The 24986-nt window shown below is 40.6% G+C and overlaps 1 protein-coding gene across 1 annotated transcript in view; it reads left to right on the forward strand.

Moving 5' to 3' along the window:
• The window catches only part of Mgam (maltase-glucoamylase), a 142818-nt gene that overhangs the window by 69167 nt on the left and 48665 nt on the right, over positions 1–24986 (forward strand). Inside the window, exons 48-70 of the mRNA XM_041634954.1 lie at positions 271–420; positions 736–936; positions 2791–2945; positions 4347–4515; positions 4762–4858; positions 5184–5296; positions 6444–6569; positions 7724–7852; positions 8106–8216; positions 8552–8614; positions 10049–10183; positions 10613–10700; positions 11097–11235; positions 11992–12125; positions 12249–12283; positions 12374–12490; positions 12845–12993; positions 13552–13636; positions 14528–14584; positions 17560–17684; positions 20746–20834; positions 22599–22648; positions 23215–23382. Of these exons, the coding sequence (XP_041490888.1) occupies positions 271–420; positions 736–936; positions 2791–2945; positions 4347–4515; positions 4762–4858; positions 5184–5296; positions 6444–6569; positions 7724–7852; positions 8106–8216; positions 8552–8614; positions 10049–10183; positions 10613–10700; positions 11097–11235; positions 11992–12125; positions 12249–12283; positions 12374–12490; positions 12845–12993; positions 13552–13636; positions 14528–14584; positions 17560–17684; positions 20746–20834; positions 22599–22648; positions 23215–23382 (2685 nt within the window). The remainder of the gene's footprint in view (positions 1–270; positions 421–735; positions 937–2790; positions 2946–4346; positions 4516–4761; positions 4859–5183; positions 5297–6443; positions 6570–7723; positions 7853–8105; positions 8217–8551; positions 8615–10048; positions 10184–10612; positions 10701–11096; positions 11236–11991; positions 12126–12248; positions 12284–12373; positions 12491–12844; positions 12994–13551; positions 13637–14527; positions 14585–17559; positions 17685–20745; positions 20835–22598; positions 22649–23214; positions 23383–24986) is intronic.

A 24986-nucleotide genomic window follows, 5' to 3' on the forward strand; every position in this document is an offset into this window, starting at 1 on the left:
TTAAAAAAGTATGAATATGTGTTTTCTTGGATTATATCTTTCTACTATGTTATATGTAAGGTTTTTATAGAATACTGGTATTTTCCTTTTGTAACAATCTCTTATTCCATACATACATACATCTATACAATTAAAAATTGTAGTGTGTTCTGTCATCGTAAAAAAAAACAGGTCCTATGGATAGACTAAAAATGACATTTATACTTGATTAATATTAAAGGTTAAGGTCTGAAAGACCTTTGTCTTGAGGATGAATTTGCTTTCCTTCAGGTTGCCAACATCACAGATATCCGTCTCGTGCTGGGAGAAGCATATATAGTGGAGTGGGACATCATGGAGGACCAGGAGAAGATAGACTGCTATCCAGATGAGCAGGGTGCTTCTGAGGCCAACTGCAGTGCCCGTGGCTGCATCTGGGAGGTGAGTGTGCTGAGGACATTCATGGAAATTGAAAACTATTGAAACGCAACCTACAATGTCTTTAGTTCAGCCCTGTACCCTCAGATTTATTAAACTTCATGAAAAAATAAAGACTTTAGCAGAGACTAATTTAGATTGAAGAGTGGATCAGGTAAGAAGGGGGTGTTTATGTGTATTTATAGTTGAGGAATTTAGAGTCATGCTTAATTTAATTGTTATATGCGTGAGTAAATGAAGTAATGGCTTCCTCCATATAAACTGACTTTTCTCATCTATTTTGTAACTCCAGATCTCTGCCAAATCCTTTCTTTGCAGGAATCCAGCTCTTCTGGGGTCCCTTATTGCTACTTTGTCAATCAGCTGTACTCAGTCAGCAATGTTCAGTATGGTTTAAATCAGGCCACAGCCGACATCTCCCTGAAGGCTTCTCTTTCTAACAACGCCTTTCCCTCTACACCCGTGAATCCACTAAAAGTGCAAGTGATCTACCACAAGAATGACATGCTGCAGTTTAAGGTAAGCACAGTGTGTGCAGTCAGGTGTGGGCGGGGTCTTTCCAGGTCCATCACCCTTTGCAATCATGTGTTATAGCATCCCAAAACCAAGTTTTATTTTTCCAGTAAAATACTCTAGAACAGCATTGTCATGAAGAGAACAATGAAATGACTGGCAGAGCAGCAAAACCTTTACTTTTGAATTCGAGAGAATCAATGCGTCTACAGGAATGTTTGGGAGAACAAAACATGAAGAGGGAGCAGAGGAGGCTACTAGGAAGGTTGGGCAGCTGTGGATGAGTTTGCTCCAGGGAGAATAAGGGAGGCTGGGAATAGCAGACGTTTTTGAGACCTTGAGACCATCTTGGTCATTCATATCAGCTACAAGAAGGAGATGCCTGAGGAATGACCATCGTGTTCCTAGGTTTCGTGTCTGTGTATGGATGGTAGTGATAATAGATTTGTGATTGACAATAGATGAGTAGGAATATAATTAAAAAAAATAAAAGTGATTTCTTTTCCTTCCATGGTTTAATCAAGCAAAGGGACTGGGGGTGAACTAGCTATTCTCTTTGTTGTTTCCTGATTAAACTGGGAGCTGCCCCGAAACAAGGGTTTGTCTCCACCATGGTGGTGTTGGGATCCCACAGAGAGGCTGCTCTCCAGTGAGCACTCATGGTGCAGGAAGAAGACAAGGCAGTGGTCAGGGCAGACTGGCTTTGCCTAGACCACTCTTAGAGTCTGAGCTCAGTCTGGACTTGAGTTCTCGGCTTCTGCTGTGATGTTGTTTTCTGTGTCCCCACCAAAGTGGAGTTGGTCGGGTGTGCAGCCTCAGCTCACACTCACTAACCATGAAGCTGTACGCTGGTTCTCTCCGCCATACACATGTGTTTCTGAGCCACTTTACACTCTAGGTCTTCGTCTGTGTTGTTTCCTTACCAGAATCACTTGCTTGCAATTTGTGTTGGGGTTTTTTGATGCTTAACTTTAAAGATTCAGCCTGTATTTCTTCTATGAAACCATCTCGCTGTTCCTTCACTGTAATGGCAAAGCCCTTCTGCAGAGTTCATGTCAGCTCGCGTCCCTCAGGAGTGCTGAATTCTTCTTTCCTAGTTCCCATGAATTCCTGAGCTTTTGTGACATTAACTTTGGATTCTCAGTTCCTATCTCTACTGTGATTACTGTTTTATCAACAGTAGTGTGTGGATCCTTAATTTATTCAGCTTCATTTCATTTTCACAAGGAATATTTTAAATCAGAGAAACTTAGTTGTTATTCAATGTCAAAGTTTTCCGGTTCCACATTCACAAGCAAAACATATATCTGTAAATACCATACCAATTTCAGAATGATTATTCTTGTTAACAGTGGTATTAAAATGGATGAAGGAATTTTCCAAAACACATAATACTGAGACCTGTCTCAGATCAACCTATTTACCAAAACCTTGTTCTCTGCTGTGTTGTTTAAGTCCTGTATTATGAGGGAAAAGGAGACCAAACAAACAGGCTCTAGACTCTGTCAGCCATGCTAAAAGAGTATACCGAGACATTCATAACTAGAGGACAATTCTTGACTGCAGAGTTCTTTTGAAATGACTGCTAATTGTGAATATTCACATGACTGATGTAGTGTTTTGACATATTTACATATTATAGATTGATCAATTCAATATAGTTAGAATATCTGGTATTTCAATTATCTATTTTTTTGAGCAGTGTGAAATAAACATGTTCACAAGTTATTTTGAATTCTATTTTTAGTTATGCAAGTATATTATCAATTGTTAATTATGATTACTGTCAGCTTGATAGGAAAACATCATAATGTATTTGCCATTTTTTTGTCTTTTAAAATATTATCCCCTCTGGCCTAGATCTACGATCCCAGTCACAGTCGGTATGAAGTCCCAGTACCTCTGAACATCCCCGATGACCCAATCAGCACCAATGAAGGCCGTCTCTATGATGTCACCATCAAGGAGAACCCGTTTGGTATTGAAGTTCGCAGGAAGAGTACAGGCACTGTAATGTGAGTGGGTCCTGGTCTGACTCAGTTTCCTGCTCTCCTAAACATTCCTCACCACGACCATTGTCCTTGTAGACATCCTGGCTCAAAATGTCATATTACCCTTGTTGAGATCTGTGATATATTTATTACCTTCTATGACTGTGATTTAAAAAAGAAAATATTACAAGGCAACTTACAGAAGATTTTATTTGAGTTTACGACTTCGGAAGTATGAGTGTGGTGTGGATTCCGGCAGCAGACATGGCAGCAGGAACAGATGATATTTCACATCTTGAGCTGCAAACAGGAAACAGAAAGTAAACTGGGAATGGTGTGAGCTTTGAGCTCCAAAAGCTATCTTTAGTGACCTGCTTCTGCCACCAAGGCCACAGCTCCCAAGTGTCCCCAAATAGTGCCCAAATAGATTCCAAATATTGAAATACCCAGGACTATGAGAATTAGCTCCTCTAACCACCATAGGAAGTGTTTTCTCTTCTTAGAGGAAATATTTACTATTCTGAGAGTCATTACTAAGGCAGCTATTGGTTCTTAGGAATTATTGAACAAGTATCTACTGAGTTCCTTCTGTATAACAGGTTCTCCTATAATACTGTCATCAGAGACAGATGTGTTTATTTCTTCTAATAAACAAAGTTAAATTATATGATGAAGAGAAATTAGATATACTGATAACTGCTATGCTGAAAAAATAGGGAAATCAGATTATTTCCTAATTTAGAAACTGTAATGTGAGTTTGTAACTCTGGGAAAGAGGTGACGTTTGAAATGGTACCTAGATTAGGAGAGATTTCACAGAGAGTTGAGGAAAAGGAACATCTGTGAAAGAATCAAATAAGTCATGAGCTGGAGGGAATTTATCGTTTACAATAGAAATTCCCCTGACGTAACAGCTAGGATGGATGTGGAGACAAAGCAGGCACGGGAGATGGGATTTAGAACAGGAAGAGCCCTGCAGGGTCCTCAGATGCTCTCAGGACAGATGAGTGTGCATGTGGGCAGGGGTGTGAGCTGGTGTGAGGTGCTCATATCGCAGCCCTGGATACATGGAGGAAGTGGGCATCAGGGGTCAGGAGCAGAAGGCACAGTGAGTTTGGAGTGGTAAGGTGCAAAAAGTCACTGGATCTGGGACTGTGGACAGCAGTAAAGGGAAGCAAAGATACAGAGCAGGAGAACTAATGGGGACTTGGGCCTTAGCCATGGTGACTGTTTATTTAACCACTAACTTACTTGTTTTGTTTGAGAGAGACTCCAGTAGGGATGGTTTGTGCAATGGAGGGCCCTGTTGTTCTCACAAAGGCAGCTGCTGTAAACCACTAGAAGCTGATTTTTTTTTTTTTTTTTTTTTTTTTTTTTTTTTTTTTTTTTTTTTTTTTTTTGCAAATGTCTCTTCTCCTTCTGCAGCTGGGACTCTGGGCTCCTTGGCTTCACCTTCAATGACATGTTCATCCGCATCTCCACCCGCCTGCCCTCCACATACATCTATGGCTTTGGGGAAACTGAGCACCCAACTTTCAAGATAGACTTGAACTGGCACACGTGGGGCATGTTTTCCAGGGATCAGCCCCCAGGGGTAAGGACAGGGTGTTTGGGTCTGGGTTCTGTCCTTTCCATCAACACTGTGTGTCATGTGTTTCTTTTTTGCAGACTCCATGTGACTCTTACTTTCTACTGCTAGGCAGATGGACACATTTTTAAATGCCGCTTTCTACTCCTGTTCTTAACAGAGGAAGCTTGACACAACATAGCAATCAAGTTTCTGTTGAGTTTCTTTCCCAAGCACACAGTCCCCTAACCTCTTTTTTCCTGTGTCTCTCAGTACAAGATGAATTCCTATGGTGTCCACCCTTACTACATGGGGCTAGAGGAGGATGGCAATGCCTATGGAGTCCTCCTGCTGAACAGCAACGCCATGGGTAGGATGAACCTGTGTCCCTTATTATATGACTATTCTTCAATTGCTTCGGAATGTTCTTAGTGAAAAAATTATAGTCTTTGTAGATTGGTTTTCCCTTTCATTGACCCTTTGTATATATTTTAATTATATTTAATTATTTACCCACATTTATTTGTAATGCAGCTAGTGAGAGCTTTCATTTAACTTCTTCAATTCTTTCTGCACATACTCCAGAATATCTGCTGTCAGTGTGTTACAGTTGAAGAGAGAGAAGGTCAGGATTCCAGGGTTAATATTCTCAACATGAAGGATTTCAAATTGATGACAATTTCTTGTGTTTTCAGATGTGACATTCCAGCCCCTGCCTGCCCTAACATACAGAACCACAGGGGGCATTCTGGACTTCTTTGTGTTCTTGGGCCCAACTCCAGAGCTTGTCACTCAGCAATACACTGAGGTAGGAAGGAATGCATTTATGAAATATGTGTGTTTGTGTTTGTGTGAGTGGGTGTACATATACTCAAAATGTGTTCCAATCCTGCTATTTAGGATGGCCATATAATGTAACTGTCATTTAGTTCCTAAATTTGATGGTCCCTCTGAGGACAAATTATCATATGGAATATGGGAGAGTAGATATATTCCTATAACTATTTAATTATTTTTTTCACTTATTGCAGTGGATCAGAGTTTTTGTGGTAACTATTGGTGGGTCTAGTGTGGTGGAGAGCTACTGTGGTAGTGACCTTGATGTTGTGGGGAGGGAGGGTATTGAATGTAGTGGTAGCACTATTGGTAAATGTGATTTTTGAGAATGGTGACCATTATGGTGATAGTGGTAGAGAGGAAGATAGGGCATGAATCGATGATGAAAGTGACAGCACTGGAGTTGATATTGGGAGCTGAGAGAGTAAGGTCCTGACAGTGATGGTGGTGGTTGATATGATGATGTCATGGTAGTAGTGCTATTGGTAATGATGCTCATGATTATGACAATGGGAGTTATCATGATGACAGATATTACATCATGACATTGTCACAGTGGTTACAGTGTGGTGATAAAGGTAATGATAATATACTGGTGGTAGTGGTGGGAGTCATAGTCACAGGTAATGATAACATTGTTGGTGACAACATCAACAAACATATATGAAAAATATCTACTGCATCTATTACTTAATACATGTGAGAGGTGTCTCACAGACTAAGTTACTCAGTCAAATCCACATGAGATAGTTCCCACTATTAGGTCTGATTTGCAGGCAAAAAACAAGCATAGAAATATTATGTTAACTGCCTACATTTACAATCAGCAAGAACTAGGGACTGTGTTCTTAAATTAGCTATTTCTCTTTTCATTGTGTGTTTTTATATTCTAAATTATGTCTAGGAATCTGAATAAAATCAGGTTTCAAGAATTCCTGAAAAGTGTGCTCTGGGAAGCTGTAGGCTTTCTGTAGTGTGTCCCCAGAGCTTGACACATCTAAACACTTATTGTCTGGGTTTGAATTTGGTATCTAATTTGGTTAAAATATTCTGACTTCATATCCAGCTTTCATCCAGCTTCTCCTCTAACTTTCCAATTCTCTCTGTCTATTTTCTAGTTGATTGGTCGGCCTGTGATGGTACCTTACTGGTCCCTGGGATTCCAGCTGTGTCGCTATGGATATGAGAATGATGCTGAGATCGCCAACCTGTATGATGAGATGGTGGCTAAGCGGATCCCCTATGTACGTACATCTGCTGAGGAATTTTTGTCAGATTTAAGTATGACATAGTGTCTATCTCATGTCATGTCCATACTGTGCTTATGCCATCCATAGCGATGACTCAGACTAACAAAGAGCAGCTAAGACTGGTTCATGGGTGCTGTCTCCTGTGCCAGGCTTTCCTCTGCTTCTTGACTGACTTCAAGATATTTAACTATACTGCCATTACTGATATGATAATAAATCACCATTCTAATACTAGTTTCTCTCAATTAAAGAAACTTTACTCAAATGCAGTAAAGTAATCCCAATTGAGGATTGCTTTCTTGGGCCCGGCATAGCACGATTCTCTGAGCCCCAAACTCTCACTGGCTCCATACTGGAATCCTGTATTGAGTTTGCAGTGAAATCACATACAGAAAGAGCCACAGTCACCTCAAAGCCAGAGGTCCAATAACCAGAAATCATTTTGAAACCCTTTGTGCATTGTTCTGTGTTGTATTAGTGCAAGGCGTTTCCTGTAACATAGTGGTTCCCAACGTGTAGGTTGAGACCTCCTAGGTGGTAGTAAAATGACCCCTTGACAGGGGTCAATTAGGACCTTTTGAAAACACAGATAATTTCATTATAATCCATGCCAGTAGCAGAAGTACAGTTATGAGGTAGCAGTGGAAACAGTTTTATGATTGTGGCTCGCACATCATGAGGAACTGTATTAAAGAATGATATTAGGAAGGTGAGGAGCACAGATGTACTGGAGAATCACAACGAGAGCACTGTATTTGATCACCCCCAACACTGGGTCTTCTACAGCTAGTGCTGTTTTGTTTTGATTCTATTATCATAGACCTATGATCTGTATTCTATAAGGACTTCATATTTGACATTGTTTTCTATGAGCAGTCATCACTGACTTTAAGACACAGTCTTAGAGAAAGTCAAAGCACTTTTTTTAACAGCCTTTACACACAGGCATTGGTACTCATCTTACACTTTGTTGATGTTTAAGTAAAATTATTTTCTGTTTCTGAAGTAAATAAAAACATCAGTGAATATCCCAATGTACAAAGCTACAGTGTGGCATACATAGGGGTGGACTAGCTGGGCACAAGCTGCAGGAACTGTTGGAGCCTGAACTCTAAAGCCAGCAGCCACTCTTTCCTGTGTCCTCCCAGGACGTGCAGTACTCAGACATCGACTACATGGAGAGGCAGCTGGACTTCACCCTCAGCCCCAAGTTCTCTGGGTTTCCAGCCCTGATCAATCGCATGAAGGAAGCTGGGATGCGGGTCATCCTCATTCTGGTTAGTTCATTGTGAATGTGTACGCTGTGCTTGGGACAATGGATGGTTCTGTGTGGGGATGGCTTAGAATGTCTGTCCTTTCCAGTTCTTGGAGAGAAAAGGAAGTCAGTTTCTGTAAGTGTATTTCATGGCAGTCACAGAAACTCTATAATGAAATTCCCACTGGGAATTCTCATTTTCTATCCTGCCTTTTTTTTTTTTTTTAAATCATCTTCTGTCTTACTTTTCCATCTGCCTTGCGCTCTGATTTCAGGACCCAGCCATTTCTGGCAACGAGACACAGGAATATCCTGCCTTTGAACAAGGTTTAAAGAATGATGTCTTCATCAGATATCCCAATAATGGAGACATTGTTTGGGGAAAGGTATGAGCTCTGTGTTGATCCAGCCAGACTCACAGAACCAGAATCACTGTTAGCAGTCTGTGGAAATGTTGATTTTTGGGCCTGTTATGTGTGGTTTCTAAAGTTGTGGTTTTCTTCCTCTCTTTCTTTCTTTCTTTCTTTCTTTTGTTTTTACTTTTTTTGTTTGTTTTCAGCTAATACCTGCTGATCTGCTTAAGCACTTTGAGGAATCTATTTTCCTTTAGGGAAATCTTTTTGACAACTATTAGCTCTGATCCTTGACTTCTAGTCTCCTAAGAAATTAATTGTATAAACATTTGTTCAGCACATGTCTGGTAAATCTTCTCTCTCCATAGGTCTGGCCTGATTACCCTGGTGTTGAAGTGAACGACTCTCTAGACTGGGACGATCAACTGGAGGTAAAAGGCACTCTGTGGATGCTGGATGTGATCAGGGTTTCCAGGAAGAGGCAGCGATGTCTAGGACATTAGATGTGTCTGCACAGAGGACAAAGATATGTGGGAAAGAACCACGTAGGAGCCATGCTCCTCCTGTCAGTCTGAGACCCATTATTTTATGGTTATCTATGTTTTACTTCATGTTGTGATGTTGGCATTATTGACCATAGGGTTGAAGATACAATGTGTTCAATTTTCCTGCCCATAGTTTCCTATGTCACAATGGCAATTTAATGTGGTCAGTTCCTGAGGGCTATGAACTCAGAACTGTATGCTTGTGCTGGCAGTTTTCAGCCTTTGTCCTCAGTTATGGGATCCTTTTCTCCATGTATGTTTGTGTTCACACACAGGCTGCTCCATGTCCACATGATACTCGGGCACCACCCTTCCATCCTGCACTGGGCCTCTCGACTTTCCTTTTCCTTTCAGTTTTAGTCTCGTATTATTAATTTGCTCTCTTCTGAGAATAGGCTTTTCCATTTAATGGGACCAGTGGCCTAGGTTTCTGTCCTAATTTTTTATTATCTGCATTTACTTATGTGTTTTACATGAATAAATTCATTGACACAAGTGGCAGAAGAATCATCAGACGCTCCTCTTTCTCAAATGTTTATTCAAAGCACCGAGTCAGCCTGTTTATTTTTCTATGAGTTTTCTGATACACCTGTGAGCAGTGTGTGCACTGTTGGGAGGTAGCTGTCCTTGAACTTTAGTATTTGCTGAACTTTTAACTCTTCTTCAACAATGGCGACAATTGGTGAACTGGAATTGTATCAGTACGTGCTGTTGGGAAGCATAAGATAGTCCTAGTGTACCAGAAATTTGTGATAGGTGAGATGATGTTGAAGCTGGTCTATAATGTGGTTTTCAAGGTGCAGCTGAGATCTAGAAACTGTGTTAGATTCAAGAATTTATCAGGTACAATCCCAGAGAACCTAGACAACAAAGAGGACCCTAAGAGAGACATACATGGATCTAATCTACTTTGAAAATAGAAAAAGTCAAGGTTTCCTGAGTAAATTGGGAGCATGGGGATAATGGAAGAGGTTAGAAGGGGAGGGGAAGAGAAGGGAGGAGGAAAGAGATTTTATCATGTAAGGTATCATCTGGACACAAGCATAGAGTTTTCAATTTAAGTTTTAATCATGATAAGTCCAGTATCTGCCTGACCAGTCTATTCCATACAGTGTAGAAAGTTGTTAAATGCTGGGAAGGTATTATTATTTATGCTTTTTAATCTTTACTCTTAAAGCTTTTTCTAATAAGTCAAGTAGGTTTTACTACATAGGCTCTATTCAGACTATGACTCTGTACAACTGTGGAAATTTAAGAATGTGCTTGCATTCTATATGATATATTTATTTACAATAAATTGGTTATATTTTAATTTGACAGTTATACCGAGCTTATGTGGCCTTCCCAGACTTTTTCCGTGATTCAACTTCCAAGTGGTGGAAGCAGGAGATTCAAGAACTCTACACCAACCCACGGGACCCACAAAAGAGCTTGAAGTTTGATGGCCTGTGGATTGTAAGTGTGTATGGATTTGTCTGTGTATGCCTGAGTATAGTGTTTATGTGTGTATGTGTTGTTTTTAGCATGTGGATACATGACATTTGGCAATTATTTGATAAAGATTTCAGACATAGCAAAGTGCCGATCATCCAATTGAACTTAGAATTGTCCTCAGCATAGTATGTGGTAACCTGTTTGAATTTCCTGCTGTCAGACCTCCCAGCAGTTAGTGGGAATTCCTTAAAGCATTGCTTGTTCTAATGGAAAAATGAAATCATCTAGCCAATCATGTTGAGGTTATTTGTTCTTTTCCAGTGTTTCATGATTCCCCTCTGTGCAGCATCTGTAGAGATGCTAAATATTGAACGTGTAACCACTTCTTTGTTCCTGCATTGACAGAATTTAAGTGTCTTTAAAAATAACCCATAATCCTGCTATTTGTAGGATATGAATGAACCTTCCAGCTTTGTGAATGGGGCAGTGCCTTCTGGCTGCAGCGATGCTACTCTGAACCATCCTCCCTACATGCCACGTAAGGACCATGGGATCTCTTCACTTGATGTACAGTGGCTGGAAGAAAGATGAGCTCAGCATGCTGGGGTTACCCTGATCATAAAGGGTGCTTCTTCATCATTATTTAGGATTAATAGTGTCTAAGTCAAAAGCACATCATATTATCCAATTGGAGATGTTAGAAAATTTCTTGAATTTGTCCAGAAATCACTCAAATGTGATAATGTCTCTGTGGTGTGACTACTTAAAGAATTCTTTTCCACCAATATGAACATGAAGTAACTTTCCCTTTGCATAGACCTGGTGGACTGTGAAATCATATACAGTTATAGATTTGCTGCTTATACAATGCCTTTTCTGAGTCAAGAATTAAGATTCAAGGCTGATCTTCACTGATGTTTCATTATTCCCTCAGATTTGGAAGCCAGGGACAGGGGCCTGAGCAGCAAGACCCTGTGCATGGAGAGCGAGCACATCCTTCCAGATGAGTCCCGGCTGCGGCACTATGATGTGCACAACCTGTATGGGTGGTCCCAGACCAGACCCACCTACGAGTGAGTGATCCTCTGCTTTCTCCAGCTGATGGCACTGTAGGAACAGTGATGCTTTATCTTCCATGTTCCATACTAAGGGCTGAAAAGTAATCTAACTATAACTGTGTAGAGATTTGTATTTATTTAGCAAACATTCTATGAGCATGTGCCCACACACTGTGATTATATGTAAGCAAGATCTAAACAAGGTACCATCACATCAGTGGGAAACAGCGCTGGTGAGGCCACTCATCTGGGGGAGAGCAGGTCACTACACAATGAAGCAAGTGCCATAGTTAGAAGAGACAAACAGGAAGAGGAGGACTGCAACTTCCCTCTGTTATTTCAGAATTGAATGACCATTTAGATGTCTGCATTCTATTGTTGTTTGTTTCTTAATTATTGCTGTCACCTTCATCAGACAGTCAATGTTTCTTGTATTGAATGACATCATATCCTGTGCCCATTGTATAATAGTAATTATCTTGTAGGAAACATTAGAAAGGAATTTCTATTTTTCCTTCTCAAATACAGAAAACCAAGTATTGTGTAAATGACTAAGACCCTTTATTGAAGGTTCCCCTTTTGGTGACAACCTGATGATTTTGTTAATGATGAAACGTCATGGAAATGGTGATACCCACCAGCAGAGTCCTAACAATCAGACTTCCAGATTCTCTCCAATGATGTGGCACACATTTGCCACCACAAAAGAGTGTGAAGGAGAAGCTCCTTTCCCTGCCCTTCTTTACTATACATTCTTGTTTCCCCAACCAGAGCTGTGCAGGAGGTGACAGGAGAGAGAGGGATCGTCATCACCCGCTCCACATTCCCCACTTCTGGACAATGGGCAGGACACTGGCTGGGAGACAACACTGCTGCCTGGGACCAGCTGAAGAAATCCATCATTGGTGTGGGGGTTGTGCCCTCTGCTGGCTGTGGGTGGACTGGGGAGTGAGTAGGACCTTTGGTGTAGGGGGCTTAGAAGGCAGAGAATGATGCCTGTCCTGACCCTGCTACATCTCTCCTTGCAGGCATGATGGAGTTCAGTCTCTTTGGCATCTCCTATGTAAGTGCTCTTGCATGCTCCTCCTCCCTAGGAAGATGGCAGCATCCCTCAGAAAGCACCAAGAGCTGACTTTGTTCCTTGTTGTTTCAGACCGGAGCAGACATCTGTGGGTTCTTTCAAGATGCTGAGTATGAGATGTGCGTTCGCTGGATGCAGCTGGGTGCCTTTTACCCCTTCTCCAGGAACCACAACACCATTGGGACCAAGGTGGGATGTCAGCTTCCTCACCTCTGTTATGTCACTGGAGATGCTCCCCCGGCTATTGAGAGCAACCCTGCTGCCTGTGTTTTCCAGAGAAAACTGCAAATCCATCAGTTCTCTTCCTTATATACCATACTTTTAATATTGCTTTCATGACTTTTCCCTTAGGGAGTATTTTCTATTATATCTGATGAAGAATATCTTATGATTTTTTTGTTAGAATTTTGCTGATAGTTACCAGTCCAGTAAGAATATTTTAGGATCCTTTTCATCTTATTCATTTTCTAGCCCTTTAATGACCTTCTTGAATTCCTTAGTTGTTTCTGGTGGACTTTGAACACTTTTCTTCTGCTGCTTTAGAGACAAGACCCTGTTTCCTGGAATTCAACCTTTGAGGACATTTCCAGAAGTGTGCTAGAGACCAGATACACCCTGTTGCCTTATCTCTACACCTTGATGTACAAGGCCCACACGGAGGGCAGCACAGTTGTGCGGCCTCTTCTCCATGAGTGAGTGTCAGATGGGAATCCTGTTGAACAATGGGCAATTTCCTTATCATGTAGGGTGGAAGTGCATCCAAACACTGGTGGGTTTCCACAGTGAAGTAATGAGTCTCCTTTTGTCTGAGCTCTACTTAGTGTGTACCTTTATCACGCCTGTGTTGGGTATAAGGTATTTATTGAACGTGTGAAATGAAAGTTTCCATTACAACACTGTTTCTTTCTTATGTGACCCTACAAAGTCTTTCCCAAATTCAGTAGGGATTTTGTTATTTGGAACCTGACCAGTACATTTTCATGAAATTTTAAAGGGCAGCATATTGTTGCATTACAGTGTGTCATGGTGAAGACATGGAAGATGCTTTTTTTCAGATAATAATATTTCTGAAGTTTTAAGAATACAGCATGTAGGCCTGGGTTATATGTGATCCTTGCCATCTAGTGAAATATAAAGGAGGTATAGGTTGTAGCTGGATTTCTGACTTGGGTCTGAACTTGAGGCCTTCCTTGAGGCCTTGTTCCGAGGCCCTGTTGGGGTCAGATTGTCACCTTCATTTCCTTTTCCAGATTTTTGTCAGACCGGGAGACCTGGAATATAGACAGACAGTTCCTGCTGGGTCCAGCCTTCCTGGTCAGCCCTGTGCTGGAGGCTGTGAGTATGGAGACAAGAGGGAGTAAGGACTCCATGTAGGGCTGGGTGCCTGGGGTCATGCAGAGTCTGGTGTGAAGGGAGTATGAGACATCGTGTCCTACTCTACGTTTGTCTCCTCTGGTCCTTCTGAGCCTAAGTTCCATGTCTTATGTGTTCTGCCTTTAAACCTTTAAGGTCTGCCTAATGTTTCAGGAATAATGTTGTCATGTGTTTAAGGATGTAATTATTTCTCCATTAGCCAAGTAAGTTATGCAGGGCCAAGTTTAGGAAGTGTAAAGATTTTATATTCCTGTGATTCTTAGCTACAAACTGGAGAACTGTTTGTAGCAATCTATGCCATCCCTTTTAAATCTCTTATATCATTTAATTATTCCTTTTATTTTTGAGGCTGTCATATAATTTCGCAATGTCCTGGCCTCTTTTGTGTTATCTTTTGAAACCAGCTAGTTTTCACCTTCTCGCTAAATGGTCTTGATGCTAGAAAAAAAAAACAATTAATTTACTTGGTGTATAATATTTCTTTTGATAAAATGAACATATGAGATTAACACTCCTCACATATTTTTCAGGCTGCACAATTGTTTTCTGCTCTGTAGTCACCATTGCCTGTTCATTTCTTTAGGGAGGGAATGAAACTTCTATAAGAGAGTGGTGTCTAGTTTTTCTCCAAAGTCTAGTAACCTGAGGGGCTTTGTGAAAGCACTTAGTTTTGGTAGGCTCATTTCTGTGGCTAGAAAAGAAGGATCTCCATCACTGATAACCTAAGAGAGAAGAAGTAATTTTGTCAATTCTGTTAGCTTATTATTATTTTAACTCCTCACCAGTGTATACTGGCCACTGTGTCCTCGATATTAGAGTCTCTGCTCACACTTCCTTTGTATTTTATTTCAGGATGCCAGAGATGTCACTGCATATTTCCCCAAAGCCCACTGGTATGCCTATCCCACGGTGAGTTTTTCTTCATATTTGTACAGTCAGAAAGTGGTAGCCTGCAGAGTGTCTGGCGATGACAGATACCGAGCTCATGCCTCTCCTGGAAAACACCTTTTGTGGTCTTGAATGGTCACTTCACACTTTGTGGCCTCATTTCCTAGCTTCAGACCATGACCAGTCACCCTTCAGGACAGCACTTGCAGTGGCACATAACATATCTCACTGGTAGCAGGCTTGCTGGGCGTCTTTGTGTGTGAGTCTGGAGCTTTGTCTTAGTATCATTACAGTGGGGTAGACACCAGCGAAGTCTGGAAATCGTGCTGTTGGCTTCACTTTAGTTCATATCAGTTCTTAATAATGGGTGCCTTTCCTTCTCTGCATTTTATTAGAAGCCCGCCCTCTGGGGCTGCAGACATTGCCCTACATGTAGATGTACTAGCACATAGGTCTGGTATCTGGAGTTAGAATCCTAGATCCCACGAGGTGGAGAAGGGAAGAAACATGAATTGTGCTCTGATCTACACCACACACAAACACACACACGCTCCCATGTGTGCACTCATGCACATATGCAAATGAACACAGACCCCCCTAAATAAATAGACAGACAGACAGGCAAACTGATAGATAGAGATAGAGAGGGAGAGAATTATATAGATTATCTATATCAATAGAGACTACCTTAAAATAGGCAACTGGCTCATCTGTTCTAGTGCTGACCTTATTCATTAAAATGATTTTTGTTGTGAATTGGGTGTAGGAACACAGCCTCATGAAGCTAAGCATGTAATCAGTACCTTGGGTTTGTTTATTTTAAGTAATGGCACAAAAATAAATGAATATATATATATATACATATCACATTTTAAAAGTGATATATAAGTATCTATCTCTATCTATATCTGTGTAGATAGATAGATAGATAGATAGATAAAATTTAAAAGTCAGTCTGTATAGTTTGTAAACTTAAGGGGAATTTCTCCGTAGATTGACAGTTATGGTTCATATATAAACATATATATGAACATATAATAACACACATACACAAACACACACAAACACACACACACACATATATACATATACATATACAAATAAAACACATAGACATACAGTACATCACTTGGATGCCCGAGGTGTTCACGTGCATTATCGATGAGAAGTCAACAAGAAGCCCTTTGTGGTTTATTTCTGGGCCAGTGCAATCTAAGATTCCAGCTGAAAGAATGGGATTTTAGAGGTGTGCTGCCCTCTAACGGAAGGAGAAGGAAGTGGCAGACAAAAATCAGGGCATGTGTCAGTCCCCTGGGTGACTGACAGCTGTGTGAAGAGTGAGTGGATTTCCTCCTCTTTGTCTTGGGGCAGCTGGACCCTCTTCCAAATGTTTGCTATTGGCTCATTCTGCTTTTATGGTGGATGCCCTACTGCCTTCTTAGTAGACCACAGTCAGCAGAGGTGGTCCTCGTGTTGTCTGAATTTCATGCTGACTGCCTTATCCCTTCCCAGTGAGACCTTCTGGGTGTGTGGGGGTTTCTGATGATATTGGGCCTGGACTCGGGTCTATTAGGGAGGTTCACAGAACCCATAATTTAAGGCTGGCCCTGGCTTTACATGGCCTTGAGAGCATAAACCACTATAAAATTTGTACCCTAGACAACTTGCTAGCCTGTTCTAGTGCAGACCTTACTCAGTAAAATGGCTTTTTGTTGAGCCCTAGGTATAGGAACACTAAACACACAGCTTCATGAAGCTAAGCAGGTATTCAGTATGTACAGTTTGTTTATCTTAAGTACTGGCATATAAGTAAATGACTATACGTGTCAAATTTTAAAAGTGAAATATAAAAGCTGTTATATTGCTTATCGCTTTTAAATAGAAGGTAGTTTCAGATAAAGGTGAGGTAAAAGTTAACCTGCAGAGGCAAAAGTTAACTGAGCAAGCTGTTAAGAGAAAAAGAAAAAGAATTAAATAGTGTTTAAGTAAAACAAATTTTAAATGGTTGAAATTACTGAGAAAATGCTGCCTTAGTATTATTCACAAACTACAGTGTTTTTCTTTTTCATTCTTTCTTTTTTGGGTGGGGGTCAGGGATGGCTAAACACTTGTGACACCTATTTAAACTTCCTACTTCATGTTTTATTGGATGGCAGCCAGACAGAGCCCATATGAATACTCCTTACCTCTTTAAAGCAACAGCTTCAAATACCTGCCAGAGGACAACTGCAATGTCTCATGGTCATTGTGGGAGGAGTAATGGAGCTGCTAGTAGCTTGTAGCCAGCAGACATCAACTCTGATACTTTATATCAAAGGCATAGGGCAGCCTCATCACTAGAAGGATTTATCTGTCACAAATATCAGTGGAGCAAATTCAAGGAGATAGAAGTCCTGCTGAGTTTGAGGCAGCACAGGAAGGTTTGTGGCTGTGCAGCATTAGACTGCACCTCACACAAAAGAGACTGGGTAAAAGTGTTAAGAAAAGATATAGTTGGCTATATTCTGATAAGGATATGAAAACAGTACTATTTAATTGGACAAAGGTTTCCTAGGAAACAGCAGTCAGAAGTGTTGGTTACCTAGTAGGTCTATGAGTGCACATGTGAAGAAATGGGAATCTGTGGTTTCTTGGGAGATCTAGTACTGCCCTTGGCAGAAATGTTTCAGGAACTAAGAAAGAGTGGCAGTCTTGTTCAACGTCACCCATTACCCAAATTAGAAACAGCGTGTGCAGTGAGGATGGTTGGAATCCACAGAAAGACCTCATTTCGTATGTGCTGTAACTCTCCCCCATATCGCCACTTCCAATCCAATCCCTGGGGATTCTAATAAGCTCTTAAAGCTTTAAATATGTCAAGCCTTAACAGAGCAGAGAGGACCAAAGTGTGATAATGACCTACATTGAATGATGATGACCGAGCAGATTGTTCAGGATCTGCTGGGTCTTCAGGCAGGTGTGCGTTCCTTCTCTCATCATCTCTTCTCCTGCCTAAGGGTGCAGATATTAATTCAACAGGAGAGTGGAAGACCTTGCCTGCCCCTCTTGAGCACATCAATCTTCACATCCGTGGAGGTTACATCTTGCCATGGCAACAACATGCCCTGAACACGCAGTTAAGGTGAGTGATGGGTCTTGGGCTCTGCTTTGCATACCGTGATCTCATCCTTTTATGGAGAAAGCCATTTTACATCAAGTGTGACTCTCAAGGTCAAATGCAGTTTTCCAAGCATCTATTGTTCTGCTCTATGTCAATGTGCTTTGCTCCTTTTCACAAATGGACACTTTGTTCGTATCTGTGACCAGAGTGTGCTAAAGCAGCGGGTGGAATGTGGTGAGGAAGGATGCTGGCTTCTTCTGCCTTTGTGTGTGTGTTGGCTTCTTCTGCCTTTGTGTGTGTATGTGTGTGTGATCACACTCTGCCCTTAGATTTTTTTTTGTCATTTGTCTGGAATCTGTAGACTGAGAGCTACACCCTGATGGACGTTGAAAGATATTCCCTGATCCTCTGTAAACCCTTTCAGTTTTCAGGATGCTGAGTGTCCTGTGGTCAGCCTCCTGCTTTCCCCAGGGCTGTTGCAATTTTAGTTCTGATAATCGCACGTCTTGAGGAAGCTCCAGTCTGGTCCCCTCACTCCTCTCTTGCCCTGGTCTGACTGTCTACCCCATGTTCAGTACTCTTGTCCCATTCCTTCTCATTTCTAGGTTAGTATCCCTGATGGGTCCTTCTAAAATTCTAATTTCCCACTTTTACCCCTACCCCACAAAGCCATTTCTTTTTAGTAATTCAAAATGGGATTCAGGAGCATAAACTCAAGTGTCCAGCAAAATGGTAGCCTTCACTTCTACTAAAGAGTTCCATATTGGTGTCAAAGTTTTACTGAAAGTATTACCATATTTATTTACCGCAGACAAGGATTTATTAGGAGGGTGGAAACCCATTTTTCTCTTTGAACACCCCTCACTGCTTTAATTATTCAATTTCACACTTTTTGAAAAAGGGTTTAATCCAATGCCAGTTTGTTTTTCCATTCTCTTTTCAACATCAGCCTATTGTGTACTCCTATAGCAATTTCTCTCACAACAATGAAAATTTTATTTTTCCTCTTCCTTGTTGTCTGAAATCCTTTATCAGTGAGTCCATGCACTTTTCCGGTGTGTTTTCAAGTTGAGTACCTGTACTTCATGCAGTGTCTCTTTTTAAATTTTTTTTTATTCTTTGAGTCTTTCACATCATTCCTCCAATTCCACCCATCTCCTTCCCCACCTAAGAATAAAACAAAATAAAATTTAATAGCAAAAAGGGAGAAAACAAGGAAGAAAATAAAAAACAACAAAAAGGGGGAGAGAGGGTAAACACTCACCATGGAGGCTGCAGTGTGATACAGTAGTTACGCAGCAAACCCTTCTAGCCATACATTTTACATCATGCAGTGTCTTGATAACCATATCGATCAGTTATGTCCCAGACATGACAGTCTGCAAATATAACCAACTCAGCAACTGTATTCAGGTATCGTCTCCCATTGCTCTTCATGCTGGGTCAGTCTGTGAGGCAAACTATCAAGTATTTACTGCCCCATCCCATAGTTCATTTCACCCTCAATTTCTTGCTAAATTATTATTACATATTATTATTAGTCTACATTAATTGTATAAAATATTCACTGACGCACTTTTTTTCATCCATATGTAATGTATTGATCTCGTTCATCAACTGGTTCTCCCCCCCCCCTTTTTTAGCAATCCTTCAGTACTTCTACCTTGGTACCCATCTCAGGCTCTAATCATGCCTCTTCAATCCATCAAATTTTTTGTTTGCTTATTTGTGGATTTTATTGATAATAGGAAATATGAAATGAAAACATGACATTACATGTCCAGCTTATTATGCTTAACACAGTGTCTCTCATGTCTGACTTTCTGGGCATCTTTGTGATTTAGCTCACTGTGTGTATTCCTGTGTTGTTTCTGTCTCTATGAGTGTTGATTTCTCCCTTGCAAGCTTTTTACATAGTAGTATAAATTTCATATTTTAGTGTGCACGTCCTCTGAAGTGTTATCACACTTCTGTTAGTGTCTCTGTACTCTCTAGTGTGCACGTCCTCTGAATTGTTATGACACCCCTGTTAGTGTCTCTGCACTCTTAGTGTGCACATCCTCTGAATTGTTATCACACTTCTGTTAGTGTCTCTGCACTCTTAGTGTGCACGTCCTCTGAATTGTTATCACACTTCTGTTAGTGTCTCTGCACTCTCTGATCTCGTATTTGTGTCACTTTTCACTCTCTACTTTGGTTGCCTGTCAAGTGTGTTAAATGTGTTATATTACTAAGATTTAGGATTGTGCCGATTTATATCTATACTTATTGACACTTTAGCATGATAAGACAATCCCTGATTGAGGAAATCAGCTGATTTTGTTGAAAGCACTCTGATTAAGTAGTGGAAGGATGATCTGCAACAAACACAATAGAAAACCCTAGGCAGTTGAGGGGCACATGCGGAACAAGCATGAAACAGCTTTAGATGCTTTGTTTAGTTTTGTTTTTCTGAAAGAAAATAATAGACAAAAAATTAATTTGGCAGGCATAATGGTGTATAATAGAATTAACACTTGAGTGGCAGAGGCAGGTGGGATCATGAGTTAGTAACCAGCCTGGACCAGGGAGCCAGTTCTAAGCTAGTCTGAGCTGCTTGTCTCAAAAACAAACAAACAAATCAATGACCCCAAACAAAGCCACCCAATATAGAGTTACCATTCTATAGATAACCCTTATTTTATGTGTTTCTTAGTAAAAATTTCTTGGCAGAGAAAACATATCTACTGGCAGCAGCTGATATAGTCCTTATTGTGTGGTCTCTGTAGTGACCTTGGCTAAGGCTCCACCCTGTTTCATAGTCTATATTCTGTGTATCAGCATGGCCCCAGCATCCACTGTCACTGATGTTTAAACCATGACTTCCTGTTTGTACATATGTTGCTGAGGTTTGGCATATTTCTTTCCTGTGACAGTGATACTGGAGAAAGTGTCTTCTAGTGTTCTTGCCCCTGTCTCTGAAGGGAAGAAGTCACCCATGACTTTACCCGTCTGTCCTTTGCCCATGTGAAAATTGGTGGCAATATCTTCTAAAATTCTTTGAGTAGTAAGGATTTGTGCCTTTTGCTTCTGTTCCTCACAGTCGGAAGAACCCTCTTGGCCTTCTCATTGCCTTGGATGAAAACAAAGAAGCAAGAGGAGAGCTGTTCTGGGATGATGGGCAGTCAAAGGGTGAGTCCTGCAAGAGGGCGTGGCCATGGTAGGACAGAGTGTCTGACTCTGTTCCTTCACCCTGCTGGCCATTCAGGTGTGCATGAGATCTTACCTGGCATCTTAGAGCATTCTGCCAGAGAAAACATGGACTTCTAGTTGTACTCCTCAGAGACCATGCTAGATGAACCAAAGAATGAGGAGGAGAGCGTCTCTCTCTTTTTCTCTGTCTGTTTCTCTCTTTCTGAATATTCTCCTTTGTTACTCATGTCTAACAGGCTCTCACTTTATTGTTAAAGGACACCTGAAGGACACATTTTGAAGACTGTTCCTGTAATTCATTTTCATTCATTCATATGTAAATATCTTCCCCATGAGTCCTTGTGGGAAAACTGTTGATAATGTGGAAGTCATAGCCATGGCAGGGAGGCAGAGAGCGCACACAGTCTTGATTATGAGCATCTTATGTGCTTTAGGAACTCTCTTCTTTATATATCTCCCTCCCTCCCTTCCTCCCTCCCTCTCTGCCTCCCTCCCTCCCTCTCTTCCTCCCTCCCTCTCTGCCTCCCTCCCTCTCTGCCTCCCTCCCTCTCTTCCTCCCTCCCTCTCTGCCTCCCTCCCTCCCTCTCTGCCTCCCTCCCTCTCTGCCTCCCTCCCTCTCTGCCTCCCTCCCTCCCTCTCTCCCTTACTTCATTCCTTTCCTTCCTTCCTTCCTTCCTTCCTTCCTTCCTCCTTCTTTCCCTCCCTCCCTCCCTCCTTCCCTCCCTCCTTCTTTTCCTTTCTGTCTCTACTGTACTAAGAATTCTCATGACTCTAATTTGGGAAATAGATTCCTGTAAGATGACTGCTTTGGGAGGACTACAAAGCATGCTTTCATGTTTAGAGCATTAAGGAGAGGACAAGTATGTGGCCATGCAGGCTATGCACACATATAGGCATTGTGAAATGTTTACCATTAGTATTAACTAATATTTCTATCACCACTAATGGCAGCATTGGCTCTCAAGAAGTTGTTCATATCACGGCTCATAGTCCTTGAACAGGTTTTCCACATGTACGCTCCTACCTGATCATGAATTATCTTGTTCCTTCTTTTGTTCATGTGAGTGCAGCTATTTATCCCAAGTACAAACAGAGACCATGCATTGCTTCTCTTTAGCTGTCTCACCTACTTCTCCTAGTGGAATATGAACCAGATTCATGTCTGCTGTCATGACTTTCTTCTTCCTTAGCAGTAAAGAAAACTACATTGTAAACATGCACCCTAATTCTTTTATTCATTCATCTTCTAATCGATATGTTTGTTGTTTCTTCATCTTAGCTATTGTGAGAAAATAGACAACAGACTTAACAGCAACGTCTTAGGAGGAAATATAGAGGGAAACTTCTTGAATATTGAGCATGGTATTGTGATTTTAAATATGACACCAAAAACATAGAAAACAAATCATAAAGTAAATTTGCATAGTCATTATGGAGACCAGTGTAGACACTCCTTCACAGGTTGAAGCTACCATATAGCATACAAGTCCCCTGTCTGAGTCTGTACCATCAAAATAAATGAAACAGTATGTCACAGAGATGCTGGACCTCTCCTGTCCACTGTGGCCTTGTCTATACTAGTGAGCATCTGGAAGCAGCCGAAGTGTCTGAAGAAGTTGTGATTGACAGGTTTACTGTAGTGTTCTTCAGTCATGAGAAGAAAGAGGAGTCAGTTTTTAGGAGAGGAGGTAAAGCTCATCTTCTGTGGGCACAGGCCAGGCTGACATCTCTTTCTCCTTTCAGATAATTTGGCCAACAACATTTACCTCTTCAGTGAATTTTCTGTCGCCCAAGTGAGTGCATATTTTTATGAATATTGTATGAAATTTCATATGATGATGACTGTATATGTTCTTCTGTGTGCATATAAATGTATTTATTTCAATATCAGCACCACTATTTATGACTTGATTTATAATTATATCAGCTAGTTATTAAAGAGTCAGTAGTGATAAAGAAATGAGCTAGTGTTGTAAAAGAATATGCTAGGGGCTGGAGAGATGGCTCCGAGGTTAAGAGCACTGACTGCTCTTCCAGAGGTCCTGAGTTCAATTCCCAACACCCACATGGTGTCTTACAACCATCTGTAATGAGATCTGGTACCCTCATCTGGTCTGCAGGTAAACATGTAGACAGAACACTGTATATATAAAAGAATATTCTATAAAATATCTGTCTATTTCCTCACTCTCTCTATGGGCATTGTAAAAAGAAATTTGTACACCCATTAGCATGCACCAGCAAAAAAATTGATATACTTTTAGAACAGGTCAAGGGTACAGTCTAAGATGGGGTGTTTTAGGACCTAAAGAATCCAGGTGTTTATTATTTGTTCATCATTATGCTTTATATGTTTCAGAACCGTTTGAATGTGTCAATTTCAAGTCCAAACTACAAGGATCCCAATAACTTAGCATTCCAGGAAATTAAAATCTTTGGGACAGAGGAAATTAACAATGTCAGGGTGAATCAGAATGGTGACCTTATTCAAATGTCTCCAAAAATCTCCTACAATTCAGACCTGAAGGTAAGAATTCATCCTGTGAGGGTGACTTTCATGAACCTCCATGGTGTCTTGAATCACTTCTTGTTAAGATTACATGATTTGTTGAAGGATCAGAGCCATTTGAGTCCTGATGGTCATGTCGGAGTATGGAGGAGGAAGTAAAAATGTAGATGGTTTGAGGCACCATGGCTCCAGTTTTTCCATCCTTCTTTCTTCACTCTCAGTGATTGGTTTTCTCTAACTGGATGTGGGAACAAGGTCTGAGGGATGGGATCTGAAAGTTGACGGCTTGTGTTTGAAGGTTAAGGTTGAGATAGGAGTCTTGGATTAAAACATTTACATTGCTTTTATTTATTTACTTATTTTTAAATGTTTCTATCCATTTGTTAAACTCTATTAAGACATAATATATTCTAACATATACATCTGTAAGAAATATTTTGTGAAAAAGCTGATGGTGTGACTAACTTTGGTGGTGACTAGAAAGTGGTATTCTGGCAGATACAAGGATATTCGACCTTTCTGTATGACTTTTATTTCCTCAGCATTGTGCAGAAACTTTCCTTAGTCAACTGAGCTTGATAATTGGTCTATTGACAGTTGATGTTTTGTCATGACAGCATACAAAGAGGATACATATATTACAAAGTTACATATAAGGAATCAAGTGTTTGATTGTGTCTATGGACAAGTTTAAGACATGTGAGTGATGGATATGTGAAAACAAGCTTTGTTCTTAATGGAAAATAAGATAGTTAAGATTTCATCGAAAGAGAACTCTACTGTTTGAACTAGGGTGATGAGAGATGCAATTCACATATATGTAAATATGCAAAAGTATTAAGATGGTATCTAAACCAATGTTGGTAAAATATTTACCTTGGTTTTATCTGAAGAGATGTAGTAGGTGAGACTAGCTTTTTGGATTCACGGAGATGGAGACATGACTCTGCATTTAATATCACTGGTTCTTCCAGAGGTCCTACATTTGATTCCCAGTACACATGTTGGTTCACAAACACCCTTAACTCCAGTTCCAGGGAGTCTAATGTTACTTCTGGCCTCTGTGGGTACATCACACACATCATGTATGCAAACAAAACACCCATACATGTAAAATAAGGCTGGATTCATTAGCTTTACATGACAAGAAGTCTGAGATGGCAAACAGATTGGAGTTTTTCTTTATCTTTCTGCAATTAAAAGTTTAAAATTGAAAACTAGTTGGAATTGATTCAGAGGTTGAACTTTGTCAGAAGTTCTGTTTTGTCTAGCGATTGGTAGAGGCTGCTTGGATACAGTCTCAATAGTCTTATCCTAAGAGAGGTGAGAAAGAAAAACAAAGCAAGTAAAGAAAAGAGAGATGGTAAAAGAGGAAAGCAGGGATAAAGCTGAAGGGACAGGACCTTCTAGACAGAAAGTAACTTTGGCCCAGGTAATGAATTCAAATTTACTCTTCTGGCCATAAATATGCCAAAGTCATTAAACTTTCAGATAATAATAGGTAGAATGTATTATTTGAACCTGAAAGACCAAGAAATAAGTGCACATTTTATACAAAGAAGATAGCTGGTAATGTGTTCAGAGAGGGCCTTGTTTTCCTAGAAAGTGTTTGTATGGTGATG

This window comes from Microtus oregoni, unplaced genomic scaffold, assembly GCF_018167655.1.
Source record: "Microtus oregoni isolate MIOR12 unplaced genomic scaffold, Mior012 000046F_ref0000063, whole genome shotgun sequence".
NCBI classification, from domain to species: Eukaryota; Metazoa; Chordata; class Mammalia; order Rodentia; family Cricetidae; genus Microtus; species Microtus oregoni.